This window comes from Bombina bombina, chromosome 6 (genome assembly GCF_027579735.1).
Source record: "Bombina bombina isolate aBomBom1 chromosome 6, aBomBom1.pri, whole genome shotgun sequence".
NCBI lineage: Eukaryota > Metazoa > Chordata > Amphibia > Anura > Bombinatoridae > Bombina > Bombina bombina.
The window spans coordinates 988,838,551-988,857,801 of record NC_069504.1 but is presented as its reverse complement, the minus strand read 5'-3'; the positions used below and the strand labels follow the sequence as shown (position 1 = coordinate 988,857,801).

At 38.0% G+C, this 19,251-nt stretch overlaps 1 protein-coding gene across 2 annotated transcripts in view; it reads right to left on the bottom strand.

Moving 5' to 3' along the window:
* SYNPO (synaptopodin) overlaps window positions 1-19,251 on the bottom strand; it is a 95,277-nt gene that overhangs the window by 8,918 nt on the left and 67,108 nt on the right. For both annotated transcript variants that reach the window (XM_053718663.1, XM_053718664.1), the window contains exon 2: window positions 16,884-18,730. In XM_053718663.1, the coding sequence (XP_053574638.1) occupies window positions 16,884-18,730 (1,847 nt within the window). The remainder of the gene's footprint in view (window positions 1-16,883; window positions 18,731-19,251) is intronic.

The following is a 19,251-nucleotide window of genomic DNA, read 5'->3' as shown; positions in this document are numbered from 1 at the left end:
TTTGACCCCCAAAATCTGTTACACATCTACAACCACCAAAAAACACCCATGCTAAATAGTTTCTAAATTTTGTCCTGAGTTTAGAAATACCCAATGTTTACATGTTCTTTACTTTTTTTGCAAGTTATAGGGCTATAAGTACAAGTAGCACTTTGCCATTTCCAAACCACTTTTTTTCAAAATTAGCGCTAGTTACATTGGGACACTAATATCTTTCAGGAATCTCTGAATATCCATTGACATGTATATATTTTTTTTTAGAAGACATCCCAAAGTATTGATCTAGGCCCATTTTGGTATATTTCATGGCACCATTTCACCGCCGAATGCGATCAAATAAAAAAATTATTTTACTTTTTCACAAATTTTTTCACAAACTTTAGGTTTCTCACTGAAATTATTTACAAACAACTCATGAAATTATGGAATAAATGGTTGTAAATGCTTCTCTGGGATCCCCTTTGTTCATAAATAGCAGACATATATGGCTTTGGCTTTGCTTTTTGGTAATTAGAAGGCTGCTAAATGCCACTGCGCACCAACCGTGTATTATGCCCAGCAGTGAATGGGTTAATTAGGGAGCATGTAGGGAGCTTCTAGGGTTAATTTTAGCTCTAGTGTAGTGTAGTAGACAACCCCAAGTATTGATCTAGGCCCATTTTGGTATATTTCATGCCACCATTTCACCGCCAAAAGCAATCAAATAAAAAAAAATTGTTCACTTTTTCAAACTTTAGGTTTTTCACTAAAATTATTTACAAACAGCTTGTGCAATTATGGCACAAATGGTTTTAAATGCTTCTCTGGGATCCCCTTTGTTCATAAATAGCAGACATATATGGCTTTGGCGTTGCTTTTTGGTAATTATAAGGCCGCTAAATGCTGCTGCGCATCACATGTGTATTATGGCCAGCAGTGAAGGGGTTAATTAGGTAGTTTGTAGGGAGCTTGCAGGGTTAATTTTAGCTTTAGTGTAGAGATCAGACTCCCACCTGACACATCCCACCCCCTGATCCCTCCCAAACAGCACTCTTCCCTCCCCCACCCCACAATTGTCCCCGCCATCTTAAGTACTGGCAGAAAGTCTGCCAGTACTAAAATAAAAGGTATAAAAAAAAAAAAAAAATTTTTTTAAGCATATTTACATATGCTGCTATGTAGGGTCCCCCCTTAGCCCCCAACCTCCCTGATCCCCCCAAAATAGCTCCCTAACCCTCCCCCTCTGCCTTATTGGGGCCATCTTGGGTACTGGCAGCTGTCTGCCAGTACCCAGTTTGCAAATAAAAATGTTTTATTTTTTATGTTTTACTTTTTGTTTCTGTAGTGTAGCTTCCCCCCCACAGTCCAATACCCCACCAGCCAAACCGATCACCAAAAAAACCATATTAACCCCTTTGATCCCCACTTCTAACATAAACATTTTCTGTAGGTAGTGGTTCCCACCCGCTCCCTCCCCGTGCACGCGCCCGCCCGGCCTCCCCGTGCACGCGCGCGCGTCCGTGCGCGTCCCCCCCGGTCGTCCCCGCCCCCGATCCCGCCCCCCTCCGCATCACAAAGGCCATCGATGGCCGCCACCCACCTCCCATACCGGCTCCCACCCACCAACGAACGTAGCCGTTAATGTCCGGTGCAGAGAGGGCCACAGAGTGGCTCTCTCTGCACCGGATGGCTACAAATGGTTATTGCAGGATGCCTCGATATCGAGGCATCACTGCAATAACCGGAAAGCAGCTGGAAGCGAGCAGGATCGCTTCCAGCTGCTTTCCAAACCGAGGACGTGCAGGGTACGTTCTCAGGCATTAACTGCCTTTTTTTTGAGGACGTACCCTGCACGTCCTCGGTCATTAAGGGGTTAAAATATCATTTTAATTTTCAGTTAATGAAATGTAACAATATAATTATCAACTATAATATCCTGAATACCAAATAAAACATTAGAATATTTACATTTTAATGTTGGTTCTCTTGTGCACTTCAATGTAAATCTATGTAGGTCAAATTCAAAGGTATATTCCAATATTTACATTGGATATTCAAATGTTAACATTTGTTTTCAAAAATATTATATTGTCCCAATGATACAAATCGCCCAATGAGGTCTATTTATCAAAGGTCTTGCGGACCTGATCCGACAGTGCGGATCAGGTCTGCAAGACCTCGCTGAATGCGGAGAGCAATACGCTCTCTGCATTCAGCATTGCACCAGCAGCTCACAAGGGCCACCAGCAGGGAGGTGTCAATCAACCTGATCGTACTCAATCGGGTTGAATTGTGGCGATTCCTGTCCGCCTCATCAGAGCAGGCGGAGGGGGTTATGGAGCAGCGATCTTTAGACCGCTGCTTCATAACTGCTGTTTCTGGCGGGTCTGAAGACTTGCCAGAAAAACGGGCCCACAAGCTCCTTACGGAGCTTGATAAATGGGCCTCCATGTGATGATGTTAGAGTTGAAAAGATTTTTCTCACTGCATAGTTATTTGTGTTTTTAGTGAATTAACCCTTTCACTACCGGGACTTCCAGACAAAGGGGCCCATTTATCAAGCTCCGAACGGAGCTTGAGGGTCCGTGTTTCTGGCGAGTCTGAAGACTCGCCAGAAACGCAAGTTATGGAGCAGCGGTTTAAAGACCCAACCCCCACTGGTCACCCCCTTCTTAAAGGGACATGAAACCCAACATTTTTCTTTCATGGTTTAGAAAAAGCATGCAATTTTAAACAACGTTATAATTTACTTCTATTACCTCATTTGCTTAATTCACTTGATATCCTTTGCTTAAAAACATATCTATATAGGCTCAGTAGCTGCTGATTGGTGGCTGCACATAGATGCCTTGTGTGATTGGCTCACCCATGTGTATTGCTATTTCTTAAACAAAGAATATCTAAAGAATTAAGCAAATTAGATAATAGAAGTAAATTGGGATGTTGTTTAAAATTGTATTCTCTGTCTGAATCATGACATAAATATTTTGGGTTTAGTGTCCCCTTAAGTACTGGCAGAGAGTCTGCCAATGGGAAAAAAAGCTTTCTTTTTTTCTCTGCAGTGTAGGATTTCCCTAACCCTCAAACCTCCCTGATCCCCCCCCCCCCCTAAAAAACCTCCCCTGCCCTAACTATTGTCTCTATCTTAGGTACTGGCAGCTATCTGCCAGTACCTGAAAAACATTTTTTTTTATTATTAATTATTAATTTTATTTTACTTTTCTGTAGCATAGAGTCCCACCTGCGATCTTTATTTTAGGGCCCCCTCACCCCCTTTTCCATGGTGTAGCTGCCCAATCCCTCCCTGTCCCTTTAAAAAAAAAAACATTCCTCCAGCGTAGTGCCCCTCCCACTTCCTCCCAATCCCTCCTGCCTCCCGCTGCTGGGCCGCCCTACCGCTTCCCGCCTCCCACCCACACCTCCCGCCGGCTCCAGCAGAAGATCGTTACAGACGGTGTCACCGTCTGTAACGATCAGGCATCTGCCCTCATATGGAGGCGGAGCACAGATAGCGCTCCGGCTCCATATGCAGGAGATGCCTGAAGCTTCAGGAGCTCCAGATCTCAGCTGTAACTTAACAGCCAAGATTGTTGGAGCATCCTGAAGCGACGACCTATATATACGTGGTGCGGTATGATAACCAAAGTACGGCACAACGTATATATATATATATATATATATATATATATATATATATATATATATATATAGAGAGAGAGAGAGAGAGAGAGAGAGAGAGAGAGAGAGAGAGAGAGAGAGAGAGAGAGAGAGAGAGATTGAAGATGTGTATAGGGATGGCGCTGGATATAACCCAGATAAAGAACTATGTTTATGTACTGATGCAGCCCTAGAGAAACTATCAAGGTGATATGAACCCCTAACTACGTATCACTAGATAGAAATGAGTATCGTGTCGAAATGAGGGGGGAAAGGGAAGATAAACAACAAAACAAATAGGGTATGACTCTAGTGGCGCAATCTATAGTTCGATCAAATGGGCTAGTATGATGTATATACAAAATAACTCAGAATAGAATATTGGCTCGTGATTGGGACCGTAAGATGTTACAGTAAATACAATGCTATTGAAACTCATATAGTGAGCAATATTCTAAACAAGACTGATGGCTATCTGTGTAACCTTTAAACCCCAGATTCTGGCAACTCTCTGTTATATATACATAGATGTATAGGTCTAAAATCCAAACAATATATCATATATATATAAAAATAAGTAGGTACTATAAAATTAAACACAACAATGGTATATAGTGAATCAGAAGAACCCCCTAATCGTATATGGAAGTCCAATAAAAACAGTGAAATCACTGTAAAATATGATAAAAGTCACTTGTTATAAAATCTTCTTAATAAAATGCAGGTACAGACATATTCCCTTGTAAACTGTTCATCCAATTCAGTAACAGATAGACAATATAGCTCCCTTTGGGAGTATACTTACACTCCTTAACCTCAATCCTATGAGGAAGCAGCAGTGGGTCCAAAAGACACTGAGAGACGACATCCATTTGTATCCCCAAGAGTTTTCCCTTACACTACGCGGCACTTACCTCATAGGATTGAGGTTAAGGAGTGTAAGTATACTCCCAAAGGGAGCTGTATTGTCTATCTGTTACTGAATTGGTTGAACAGTTTACAAGGGAATACGTCTGTACCTGCATTTTATTAAGAACATTTTAATTTTGACTTTTTGTATCCCTTTAAAGTCAATGTCAGAAGATTCAATGGCATTGTGAACCTACTTGTTTGGTAAAAGCAATGTCCTTATACAAGAAGGCCTTCTGCTATAATATTAACGGATAAAACAATAAGAAACATGTGAAATGTAATGATGTAATAGTGTTATATTATGATAGATCATAGAATTAAAGGGACAGTCAAGGCCCAAAAAAACTTTTATTTTTCAAATAGGGCATGTAATTTTAAACAACTTTCCAATTTACTTTTATCAACAATTTTGCTTTGTTCTCTTGGTATTCTAGTTGAGAGCAAACCTAGAAAGGCTAATATGATAATTTCTAAGCCCTTGAAGGCCGCCTCTAATCACATGCTTCTGTATTTGCTTTTCACAGAAGGGGAGAGTAGTTCAGGTAAACCATATAGATAGCATTGTGATCACGCCCGTGAGTTGTGGCAGACACTGCACTAATTGGCTAAACTGCAAGTCAATAGATAATAACTAAAAGTCATGTGATTAGGGGCAGTCAGAAGATGCTTAGATACAAGATAGTCACAGCAGTAAAAAGTGTATTAATATAACAGTGTTGGTTATGCAAAACTGGGGAATGGGTAATAAAGGGATTATCTATCTTTTTAAACAACAAAAATTCTGGTGTTGACTGTCCCTTTAAGAAACAGCCAAAAGAATGCAGTCTGAGCACAAAGAAAGGGACAGGACAGGGTAATGATACAAACTGGTAATTACATAATTACTCAAAGGTCTGGTAACATGAAAAACAGTGAGGCTCAGTGAGTCACACAGCAGCTGATGGACATGCAACAAGTACTTTTTAAATCCATTAGACTTTGCTGTGCAAAGATTTTGTATTCAACCCCTTCAGTATGGGAAATTTAAGAGAAAAACTTGCCCAAAGTACTGGAGAATTTTTAGCATGTTTCCTATCACTCCATTTAAAAAGTAACAGAGCCCTGTTATGTTTACTTACCAAAACTATATATATTTTTAGTAGACAACCCAAGGTATTGATCCACACCCATTTTGGTATTGCTGCCAAATCAAATCATATTTAAAAAATGGTTAACTTTTTCACAAACTTTCGGTTTCTTATTTACATTTTTTACATACTGCTTGTGCAGTCATAACACAAATGGTTGTAAAAGCTTATCTGGGATCCCCTTTATTTATAAATAGCCGACATGGATTGCTTTGGCATTGCTTTTTGGTAATTAGAAGACTGCTAATTGTAGCTGCACACCACACTTCTAATATTCCTGGCATTGAAGGGATTAATTAGTTAGCTAGGAAGGGTAATATTATTGTAGTGTAGGTATTACCCACCCACCTGACACCTCACACCAAATTGATACCTACCTGATCCCTCACAAACAGCTCTCTTCCTCCCCCCCTTCCCACACTGGTCACCAGTATCTTTGATACTGGCAGACTGTCTGCCAGTATGCAGTTTGAGGGCTTTTTTTTTAAGGACCTTCCTCAACACACTCAGCTCCCTGATCCTTCCCAAACAGTTTTCTAATCCTCCCCCATTAATTAGTAGCAGCCATATTAGGTACTGGCAGCTGTATGTCAGTACCCAGTTTATAGTAGTTTTCCTATTTTTTGTAGTGTAGCAATCTCCACTCACCCTTCCACCTCAAGTGATTGGTAATAGGAACCTTCTTCCTCACCAGTTTCTGTAGGGAACACATCCATCCCCCTCATCAAACATTGTATCTATAGCATAGGGAACCCTCCCCTTCCCTCAACCCTCCCAAGATGCGATGACTGCCTGCCTCTCCCCTTCCCCCCCCCCCCCCACACACAACCCACGGCATCACTGCAAGCCAATATAGACAGTGACACAGAGTGTCACTGTCTGTATCGCGATCTGCCTTCATATGGTAATCGAAGAACAATCAGTTCTTCCCTTCCATATAAAGGCAGATGCCTTCTGCTGCTGGCTGCAGTCTCCACTGTCAAAGCTGGCAGCGAGGACCACAGCATCAGCCAGAGTGTTAGCTGTAGGTACTAAATCAACACAGTACACTGGCCAAAGTAAAGTGTGACATAAAACCTATGTCCTTTTGGCTTTCGTTTATTCAGGTGGATCACAACTTCCTTTTCTTTGGCATTCCAATACATTAGAAGCCCCACCATCTAACTTAATTAAAGAGACAGCAAACACTGAATAAAATAAACATATGAATATTTTGTGCATTACATAGTATAATTAGTCATAAATTATTATAGCTGCAAGATTAAAACATAATTAAACCTTTGAGAATCTTCCCTAGAACACTTGGGCGGCTACCCCCAAGGCCAAACTGTTTATTCCTCAAAACCAGCAGGGTACAGTACAGCCAATGAGAAGCTTCCGTTTGTATCATTACCTTGTTACTAAGCATGACCCAACCGGTTTTCCCAGCTTCCACAAGCAGAAATCTAGATCATGGATTAGTTTTACTGAGTATGAGTACTGCTACTCTCTGTCATGAATTAATAAGATGGAAAGGGCAGTAATGTCCGCTGTTGATTTTGAAGGATACACTCTTCAGCCTTTGGAGGAAGCCAGTGGAGCATTCTAGGATGGGAGTCTTTCAAATGTTACATTTTATTGTGATCTTACAGCTTCAATAATTATTTATAGCAACTTTTACTAGAAAAGTAGAAGATAAAAAATGGTAAAACGTGGAAAAATGTAAATATATAAAAAAAAACATTGGTTAGAACATTGTGGCAAATACTGCTGCCATAGAGTGGTCAAAACACAATTGAGTCTACCTCAATATGTTCTCATGAAAAGGAGCAAAGTTTCAACAAAGTATACCAAGAGAAATATTTACATTTCACAACCATTAAAATTGTAAAGTTTTATTTATCTTTTTTTTTTTGGTACTTTTTTAAATTGAAGTTTAGTCTAATGAATGAAAATTTAATTATGGCTTCTATGTCCCTTTAAAGGGAAACTAAAGTCAAAATTAAGTTTTCATGATTTAGATAGAGCATGCAGTTTTAAGAGACTTCCCAATTTACTTCCATTTTCAAATTGCACTTTTTATTTGCACACTTTCTGAGGAACCAGCTACTGCTTAGCACGTGCCAGAGTTCACAGTGTGTATGCATATGAGTCTGTGATTGGCTGGTGACTGTCACATTCCACGCCAAAGAGTGTCACATGGCATAGGGGGCTGGCAAATTAATTGAAGTACATTTTAAAATTTATCAGAAAAATATACTGCTCATTTAAAATTCTGTGTCTTTACTGTGAATTTTAAATGAGCAGTACATTTTTCTGATACATTTTAAAATGTTCTTCAATTTGCCAGCCCCCTATGTCATGTCTCTTTGGTGTGGAATGTGACATTGTCTTTTATTATGCATTTGTTAATTAATCTTACTGTATGTAATGGTCCTTTAAGATTCCAAACTCCTTTATGAGTTGTTATGAAGGTAAAAGATTAATTTGAGATCATATAAATCAGTACAGACTTTAACCGGTTATAAAAAAAAACAAAAACAGGTTTTAAAGGAGGAAGTGAAATACTATTATAATTTAAATTTTAAGGGACCTAATTTCAAAACGAAACTTAAAGGGACATGAAACCTCCAAAAAATCTTTCATGATTTAGGTAGAACATACTGTTTTAAACAACTTTCCAATTTACTTCTATTATCAAATTTGCTTCATTCTCTTGGTATCATTTGTTTAAGGAGCAGCAATGCACTACTGGTTTCTAACTGAACACATGGGTGAGCCAATGACAATCGGTATCTATATGCAGCCACGAATCAGCAGCTAGAACCTAGTTTCTTTGCTGCTCCTGCACTTCCCTAGAGAAACCTTTCAGCAAAGGATAACAAGAGAAGGAAGCAAATTAAATAATAGAAGTAAATTGTAAAGTTGTTTAAAATTGCATGCTCTCTCTGAATAATGTAAGAATAAAAAAAAAATTGGGTTTCATGTCCCTTTAAATGATTCTGATACAGCATGCAACTTTAATCAGTTTATTTCTATTGTCAAAGTTGATTTATTATCTTCATATTCTTTGAAGAATAAATCTAGGAGATATCATGTACTACTAGGAGCTAATGTAGGCTTACCATAGAGGTGAAACTGGGACCACCTGGGCACAGTACCAGTGGGGGCGTGGTCAGGGGCGTGGCCAATGGGGGTGTGGCGATTGCCGACCGCAACTAATTTTCCAGTTAGAGATAAATACATTTCAACTTGTTAAACGTGCCTTTGATATGTTCCAAGAAATAAACACAATGCATCTGCAAATGGGTAAACCTTTTCAGATACACAGGTGAAACAAACCGATCCCTTCAAGTCATGAAAATGAGAACAGGGAGGCAAACTAAAATAATGTGACTTAACTGCCTGCAGCGCAAATACCCACAATGATAATAGACATTATATCATTTTTCAATTTTTGAGTAAAGTAAATCTTTATTTCACAAGTAGGTACCTTAGAGTGTAGAACTTCAAAATTTTGAACTACACTGCACAAGCTACTGAGCTAGAGTGATAATTATTGTCTGCATTTTAATTACCGCCCCCACCCCTCTTACTAAGAGTAGTAACGCATTTACAGATGCACGGATACAATTAAAGGAGCTATGCAATCAACACAATAGGGGGCAGTTTGATGTACCATTGGTAACATGGGTAGATAAGCGAGGCAAAAGCAAACTACTCTGCCATCTCCATGGTCAAGACGGGTGGGCAAGCGTAGACACCACAGTTACATTGCTAGTAACATTTGTAACCTCAGCAAGTTATCCTTACCAGCAAGTCTTGCAGCACAGCTGCATCATATGCAGACAGGAGACAGCATGGACACACACAGCCCGATTAAATTATGTCAGTCACGTCACGGGCACGGACTGGCGCAGACTGTGCACAGTTAGAATTTTTTAAAAATTGGCTTTTGCATTGCCGGTATTTAACTCATTCCGACACCGACTGGGTGGCAGCCCTATGGCCGGGACAGAATGAACAATCGGGTAGGACACTGGGACAGCGCCTCCAAACAGGGACAATCTCAGTCAAACCGGGATGTCTGGAAAGCCTAAGCTAATGGAACACATATGGTGAGCCAAAGACAAGATGCATATATGTGCACCAACCAATCACCTGCTAGCTCCTAGTATTAAAAAGAAGCAAGGCCTGAAACAGACAACTAAAGAGACCTTAAAACTGCAAATGTATGCTAGATATAATGTTGTATTCAAAGCAAATATTAACCTGAAAATAATATGTAGATGTCTACAGCAGCAGGTAATATGCACAAGTGTTAAGCAAAAAATTGAGCAAATAATGCTAAAATTAAAACTTTACAATTTATTTCTTTAGTTTTCATTTTTTTAAAGTATTAGTCATGTTACACCTAGATTTTCCTGATCTCTTCTTCTAATCATATTAGCAGCATTAATACTAGTGCATTTGATCTGCTAATAAGTAAGTAAGCTGCAAGCGTGTGCAACTCTCTCCAGCACATCATGCTCTAAATGTTGATGACAATCACATGACACATCAGGGCATGATGGGAAAGTACATTTTTGTGCTAACTGCCTATAATCTTGTTTGCAGTCTGCTGCAAACAAAATAGTTGTAAATTTAAACATATGTTAAGTAAAATTCATCTAACTGTAGTGTTGATCACATTCCATTTAAGAAATGTATGAATAATTAATCTTTAGATATGCTTTGTAACAGCTTGTGATTGACTACTGAATTTGAAATATACTGCTGTGCATTTCAAGCACAATTTTTGTCCCTTTAATAAATACTAATCAATTCTAGTGTTCATTGGAAGATACTGCTTAACCCCTTAACAACACGCGCCTTACAGGGTACGGCACCTGTCTTTAGCGCTTAAGGACACACACCATACCCTGTATGGATGCGGTGTGGTGTGCACTGACAGTGGCTGTCTCTCCGTCAGTGGTGAGACCGCACTATTTCTGCGTGCCTTACAAGAGTGAGATCAGCATGTCTCTCATTGCTATTGCTGAATGGCTGCTTGTGAGGCTATCCGGCAACAGTACAGTAACTATAAAAAATGACAGTTACTTAGTATACAATCACTGTCGTCACAGTGATTGTATGCTTTAAATGCAACCTAGAAACCAGCATGCAGCAATGAATGCTGGTATCTGGCTCAGTGGGCAATCACTGGATGTCTTAGGAATGAGGCAGTCCAGTGATACCGACAAAAGTGGCCCATGGTCATGTTATCACTAGGACAGCCAGTTTGTGTGCGAGCGAAACCCGACGCATGCTAAAAGGACTTTGCAACCACTTTAACGTATTTTTCTCACGGACTAAAAAAACAACACCTATCGCTTGTGCACTAACTCAACAGGAGTTATGATTTTTATTGTAAATACATATATATATATATATTTATATAAAATCCAAGTGAAGGCACACACTCTCTGGAAATTTTTAAATGTGCTATTTAATATGCACAAAGCATAGTGATGTGAAGTTTCGATGATCTCACCTCTTCATCAGACACATAGTGATAAAGGGGTAAGATCCCCGAAACGTCACATCACTATGCTTTGTGCATATTAAATAGAACATTTAAAAATTTCCAGAGAGTGTGTGCCTTCACTTAGATTTTATTGTTATATTGCTTGCACCCTGGTAGCTATTATTGAAAGTGAGAGTGCGCTTTTTTTTATATTATATATTATATATTATATATATATACACAACACACAATTAATTATTAATTTGTTTTGTAATTTTCCCTATGGTTCTTGCACCCAGACCTGACTGGGGTTAACTGCCTGTGACTCTGTGAGCAGCACAGCTTCCTGTGAGTGCCAGTGGCACCCAGGGCTGAGCATGTTGCAGGGTCATAGGATGTGTACCCGGTCCAGTATGAGAGTGCAGTTCCCTTCCGTGTTTTGTATATATACATATATAAATATATATCAGTATATACCTATACCGATTCCTATACATATATAGGTATAGATATATATTTTACAATAACATTATCACATATATATATATATATATATATATATATATATATATATATATATATATATATATATATATATATATGTATATAATAACATAAATTAAAAAAAATTTGATGTGAAGAACAAAGGTTAGCGCACATGAAGAATTACTCATCTCAAAGTGCGTTTTTTTAATTATTAAATATTAAAAAATAATAATTATTAAAAATATTATTATGTATACTGTGTATATATATGTATATATACTGTATATAAATATATATGCTATAAATTATTTAGAATTCTCTATAGTATGTATAATACTTTTTATACTTATTAATATTTTTTAATATTTCATATGTAATAATTCAAAAACACGCCTTGAAATCAGTAATTCTTCATGTGCTAACCCAACCACCATGTCAGACCTAAAGCCACCTGGCAGCAGTAATTGCAAAGATGTTTATAGTAATGTTATAGTTGCAAACACTAATGCCAAAGACATGCATTAAACCAACCTGAAGGTACTAAAGAATATTTTATACTCTAATGTTCTTCACAAATTTATTTTTAAATATATATTTCTATATATATCTGATGTATTTTTTGTAAAATATATATCTATGCTTTTATATATAGAAATATATATATGTGTGATTCTTCTAGAATTCTGGGATTACTGTGTCTACTCACTGGCATTCAAGACCAGACGGATCGCGGTGAATATCTTTTGTGCTAGGAGGAAGCGCTCACATAAAGCAAGACCCTTATCTCATTTGATTGAGGGTATTATTTTAAGTAGGAATTCTAAAAGAATCACACACGCAATCTCTCAATAAAAAAATACTTGTTTGAACTTTACAGACCTTTGATATTTTATTATCTTTTATAACATTCATTGGAACAGGAACTTATATTCTGATTGCTATATTTGAATTTATTATACATACAGGTATGTGATTTTTGAAAAAAATGTAATATCACTTTTAGGATTATTATATACTGCACATTTGTTTGGGTATAGATTTTATACCATTTATAGTTCTAGTTTGGAATAAGTATTTTTTTTTTTTACTCTTCCTTGTTTTATATATATATATATATATATATATATATATATACATAATTATGTATATTTATATATATTAATATATATAATTAATTAATATTATATATATATATATATATATATATATATTATAGTCATCTGTGGTAAAACATCTTTCAATATACATATAACTTTGAACGCTTCTAACTTTTTTTAATTAATATTGATATGTATATATTTTATTAGATAGTGTATACCTCAGTGTAAATGCATTGTTTTTAATGGTTTTATACTGTGTTTGGTGCAACTTTATAGGAAGCCTTAACCATTAACGTGAGGACTTTAATCACGCTAACCCGATGAGCGCCAATTTAGTTTGTGCTCGCGCAGTCGTGTTTTCTTTCAGCTTATAATACGCGCAGAAGTTAACGCGGGTGCAATTTTTCATAATTGTGTGTGCGCTAACGTTAGTGCGCCAGATGTATTCTAGCCCTTAGTGTTTTAAAGACCAGAGTAAAAATACAGTTTTACATCTAAGCTGTGAACAACCTACAGAAGTAATAAGACACATATATTGTCACTTTTATTCTATATGTCTGTGTTTGGGTGTGGGAACTGAACCATTCTGTGTTTGCATCTCACATACCAACAGAATGAATGTTGTCAGCCATGTGTTTGTTGCAAAAGAATAATGTCTGTTGCTTTTAGCTGCAATTAGCCAAGGAATACACATAAAAGAATAGGGCTTAGAAATCTATTTATGTTGTAGTACTGCAAGGGTGAAAATACATAACCTAGACAGTTGATCCATTTCCTTTGCAAGTCCTGTTTGGCATACAACACTGTGAAAATAAATGTATTATAAAAAATATCAGACTGTAAAAGATATTTAGACAGTAGCCAAACTTGTTTTTGAAATACAAAGTATTCAAATAATGATATCAATACTGATAGTAAATAGGTTGCTTTGGTCTGTAGAGAATCTTATTGTGTCTTTTTTGTGATATTCAGGAGCCAAAGAAAAGTGACTCAAATTCTATCCTGATACAACACCAAGGTCTTGACTCTAATGTTCAGTAACCTCACAGTGTATAGTTCAGACCTTGGGATTTCAAGTGCTATGTATGTTGCAGTTTCGGCATATGGAATCAACTTATGGAATATGTATATTTGTTTTTTACTTAAAGGGACGTGAAAGTCAAAATACAACATTTACATTTCAAAGGGGCCGACTTAACAAATGGCAGGCGGACATGATTCGCTGTAGCGAATCATGTCCGCCCGACATCGCTAAATACTGACAGCATACTCTCTCTGAATTTAACATTGCACAAGCATTTCTGGTGAAATGCTTGTGCAATTCCGTCCCCTGCACATTTTCAGCCAATCGGCGGAGAAAATAAGGAGCAGTGGTCTTACGACCGCTGCTTCTTAACTTCTGTTTCTGGCGAGCCGGATACGTCAGGGGTAGATTGCAGCATCCACTGCTTAATAAATCTACCCCAAAGTATTCAATTTTAAGAGACTTCATATTCTTTTTAGATAGGCTCATGAGCAGCAAAGTACAACTGGTTGGTGGCTACACACATATGTCTTTTGTCATTGGTTCACCAGATGTGTTCAGCTAGGTCCCAGTAATGCATTGCTGTTCTGAAAGCTCACTTTAATTGTGTGTTTAAAGATACAGTAAAGAAAAAAAAAGTAACTTTTATTATTTGTATAGAGCATGCAATTTTAAACAATGTTCCTATTTAATATTATCTCATTTTCATCCATCTCTCTGTATCTTTTGTTGAAAAGCATACCTAGTTAGGCTGGTGATTGGTGGATTCATATATGCCTCTTATTATTTGCTTTCCCAATGTGCTTAGTTAGCTCCCAGTGGTGCATTGCTGCTTCTTCAACAAAGAATACAAACAGAATGACTTCAATTTAAAAATAGAAGCCAATTGGAGAGATGATTAAAATTGTTTGAAAAATGAAAGATAAATGTTGGGTTTCATTTCCCTTTTAAACCCCTTGAATATAATTACAGTGCTTAGAAATGTATTACATTAAAGGGATATTGTACTCAAATTTATTTTAGTTTCCAAATGATAGAATAGGATTAAAACATGATGAATTTTACTTGGAAAAAAAAAAGTGAAAGCTGTTTAAGTTTAAAGATAAATTAACAGCAGCAACAGCTGTGTACTTCCTACTAATGTTCATTGGCTGCTATGTACTTTACCCATTAATGCTAACTGTTTGGACGGTATGTAAAATAAGCATTTGTAGGAAGTACTTCTAAGTCAAGCCGCATTAGTTAGGGGTACATAAACAATTCTACTGTATGTAGTTTCACATAGATCAGGGCTTCTTAAACCTTTCCACTCGCGACCCCTTTTTGCACAAGAAATTTTTACGTGACCCAGGTATATAAAATAGGTATACAAATCAAACATTTACTGATAATAAATCATACTCATACTCGCCCCTTCAAGCTCATACTGCCCCCCTTCCATGCTCATACTGCCTCCTCTTCCATACTACCCCTTAATATTCATACCCTCCCTTGCATTTTCATACTTCCTCTTCATACTCCCCCCTTCCATGCTCAATGCCCCTTCCATACTCCCTTCATGCTCATACTACCACATTCCATGCTCATACTCTCCCATTCCATGCTCATACTCTCCCATTCCATGCTCATACTCTCCCATTCCATGCTCATACTCTCCCATTCCATGCTCATATTCTCCCATTCCATGCTCATACTACCCCATTCCATGTTCACTGACCCTTCTATACTCCCCCTTCATATTCATACCCCCTTCCATTCTCATACCCTTCCCCCCATCCATCTTTCAGTGCTCAGACTAACCCCCATCCTTTCAGCTCCTTCTCCCCCCCCCTCTAGTATGCCCATACCTGCTGGGCAATGACCTTCTCTGCAGGGCTTCCTCTTCTCTCCTGAGCAGCACAGTGAGCTGGGAGGAAGTGACATGATCACTTCCTCCCACGGCTGCTGTGGAGGGGGGAAGAGGGAGTGCTGGGGGAAGCCGGCAGCAGGCCAGCACTTGGAGTGTTCCCTGTGCGATGGCACAGGTCGCACACCCCTAATACCTGCCTTAATATCACAGGCATTTTAATAGCGCATGCACGATCGTGGACATTTTGTGTGATCGCATATTCACGATAAACTATGAATTTTTCACGACCCCCACATTAGGGTTACGCAACCCCATATGTGGTTGCGACCCACAGTTTAAGAAGCACTGAAATAGATAATAGAACACGTATGAGTACAATTTACCTTTAGGATAACCTTACAGTCTAAACCATCTTTTCAGTTTATGGGGCATGGTGACAAAGCACAAAAGCACTAAATCACCTAGTGCAAATGAACCACTAGTACACAGCGCTTCAGTAGTCTTCAAATCTTCAAGGAACACAGGTCCATTAAATTTGAAGGTTTCTGATACATTTATTTATATAAACAATCTGAGATAGATGTGCATTGATATAGCCTTTGTTCATGCTGCTATCCCATTACATGAATAAACTGCATTGCCAAAGATAAATATATATATATATATTTCAAAATGTTTGTATTTCTTTGAATTTCAGATTTATGAAAATGAAACGAAGACAAAACAAATATGATATAGGCAAGGAAATTAAAACGTACAATCTGCATCAAGCACAGATATTTTGCATAGCATATGAAAGATACAAAGCAAGAATAAAGAGTCACAGTCAGTGGAAATGTTCTATTAAGGTGCAAAAGAATATTTGAGAAGTAAGATAGTCAAGATACACAGCAAGAAAGCTTCAAAGTTCCAGATGAAGAGCAGAAGAGTAAGGAGTGTCTTTGCCTTTAATATTTGTCCAATAATAATGTTGGTAACTCTATTCTGATCACTTGTGTATTCACTTGCACTCAAGAAACTCTATGCCTGTGGATATTCAGTTGACTGGTTGGAAGTATAAAGGTTAATATAAACAGAGATAACATTATCTTATAAATTCTAAATTGTAAAATAATTTTGATATGAGAAGTAAGCATAATATAGACTCCATTATAGTGAAAGTCCCTACTAAACAAAACCACCATTTGCGGAGAATCTCAGTTGCTATTATTACAACTGAATTCTCAGCTAATTATTACTTGTAATATCGAGAAGGTTTCCACACCTGTGACTCCAGACCGGCATTTCTTGCAGAGAATAATGGACGTGGAGCTTGTATCACAGCTTTGGTTCGTGGAGATACCACTCCAGTGTTTGAAAAAGGTACTGGAGACATTGGAGATATATGGTTGGTTGGTGTCCTCCTTCCATAACCAATAGGACTGTCACTAACAGTTGGGGACATGGCAGTAGAAGGGGATTGCACTGAACGAAAGTATGTTGGAGAGTTTGTTGCAGGAGAGGGTACTATAGGGGAGGGTGGGCAAGATGATTGTCTTGTAAAGCGTTGAGACTCTAACACCATAGGTTTGGGTGGAGGTGCAGCCCTTGGTAGAGAACTCACTGGGTCTTTGTTTGGGGAAAGAATGAACAGGGAAGACTTAAGTTGATAAGGCTGCCTTTTGGAAATCTCCAGCTCTTTTCGTGACTTATCACTCTCTAATGCAGGATTGGCCACTGAAGTGACCACAGGAGGTTTAGGTGATCTTTGGTTAATTTTGACTTGGTGGACAAATGATAAAGAAGATGCTTGTTCATTTGGGGAAAACTTCCAAGATGGAGGTAATGACATAGTGGGAGAAGGAGATCTGATGGAATTATTATGTGATGACTCTACCACAAATTTTTCCATCCTGGTCTGCCTCCTTGCAAACAGTTCGGCTCCTTTCCCCTTATCTTCAGTCAATGTTTGTACTGGGGCAGGTGGTGGCTTCCCTCTGGAACCTGGGGACTTCAGACAAGTAGCCCAGTCTGGAACAGTATCTTTATTAACATTGTCTCCTGCTTTGGTTGTCTTGTTTTGGAAATTGGAGGCTTCTGCCCCAAGTGCAAATGGCTCTTCCTCAGTAGGCACTTCCCCCTGGTCTTTCTGCTTCCGCTTTTCATCTGCAGTTTGCACCATGGACAGCAGATCAGGGTTTGGTGCCATCTTTGGTTTTTCAATAAATGTGAACATGGATTTTTTAGTTCCACGTTGTGATCCTATTGATTCCAAGATGCCTGATTTTGGCTGTGGTGTCACCCTATCCTTTCCATGGCTTGCTACTTGTACCACAGGGGTTATATGTTGTGCTTCTGTTGGATATAAAGCAGAATAGGCTGGTGGAGATCGAATGCGTGTGACTGGAGGAGGACTTGATAATGTTTCAGCATAAGTTGGTGGTGGAGGGAGGTCTATAACAGCACTTTTTTCTGAAGAACATAGATTTTTCTTAGCCGATAATTGGTTTCCAAAGGGCTTAGCTGTTCTGTTAGCCACAGATTTAGGTTTGGACAGAGTGAGGTGCACTTCACAGTATTGCCTCGTCTCCATGCCATTCTGTTCTTTTTTCACAATGGGCTCAGTCTCGTGATTAATCTGGTTATGCAAACCATTAGTGTTTGTTACCACCAAGTTTTCCTTCAGATATGCACTTAGAGGTTCCTGATTGTCTGATTCTGAAGCACTTGGTGAAGGAGCTCTTTTGTCTATTGATGGGAACTCTACTCCCTGCAAGTCATCTCCCCATGTGTTTTCTATTTCTCCACTATATACAATATCTGATGATGTTTCTTCCATATTGATTGTTGTTGAGCATCCAGAGCCAGTACAAGGCTCTGTTGCCTCTGTCTCCAAGAACTTTAGACCATGTTGAACTTTGTTTTCTTGAGGCTCCTGGATTTTTTGTGTCTCAGAATTTCCTACTGGAATATATTTTTCAAGTGCTTTAATCCTCTGGCGTCTCCGATGAAATAGCAAAGCACCCTTTGAGCAGCCACTTTGAGCAGGACTCAGCTGGGAATCATTATTATAACTAATAGACTGTGCATCCTTAAGCTCTTTTTCTGTGAGACTGACACTTCTGGTGATATCTGCAAAGAACAACAAGAAAAATGATTTAATAAAATACATGAATTTACTATGATTCGAGATGACTATAATTAGAAATTAAGCTACTCAATGATGATTTCACATGAATCAAACACTTTACTTGATCAATAACATATTACAAAGTCACTTGCATTCATAGTTTTAAAGGATACATTATTTAGAAAATATTTGGCCACTTATGTTATCTTTAAAGGAGAAAAACAATATAATACAACTGAGGCAATAAATACACAAGTAGACAGGTGTAGATTGATAAACAGACAGATCTGACTTTGTTTAAATAATTTCAAATGCTTTTTAATTTCATTTGATCAATCAAATGTTATATTCAATATTCAAATGTATTCATTGTATATGAACATTTAAATAGTAGAATGAATCCCATGGGAAACATATTTTACTATTTGAATATAAAAAAAACAGATATCAATTCACCATCTCTGTCTTATTTATTTTTGCTTAATTAAAAATATATGGAAATGTTAAGGGTTAAGAATCAGGT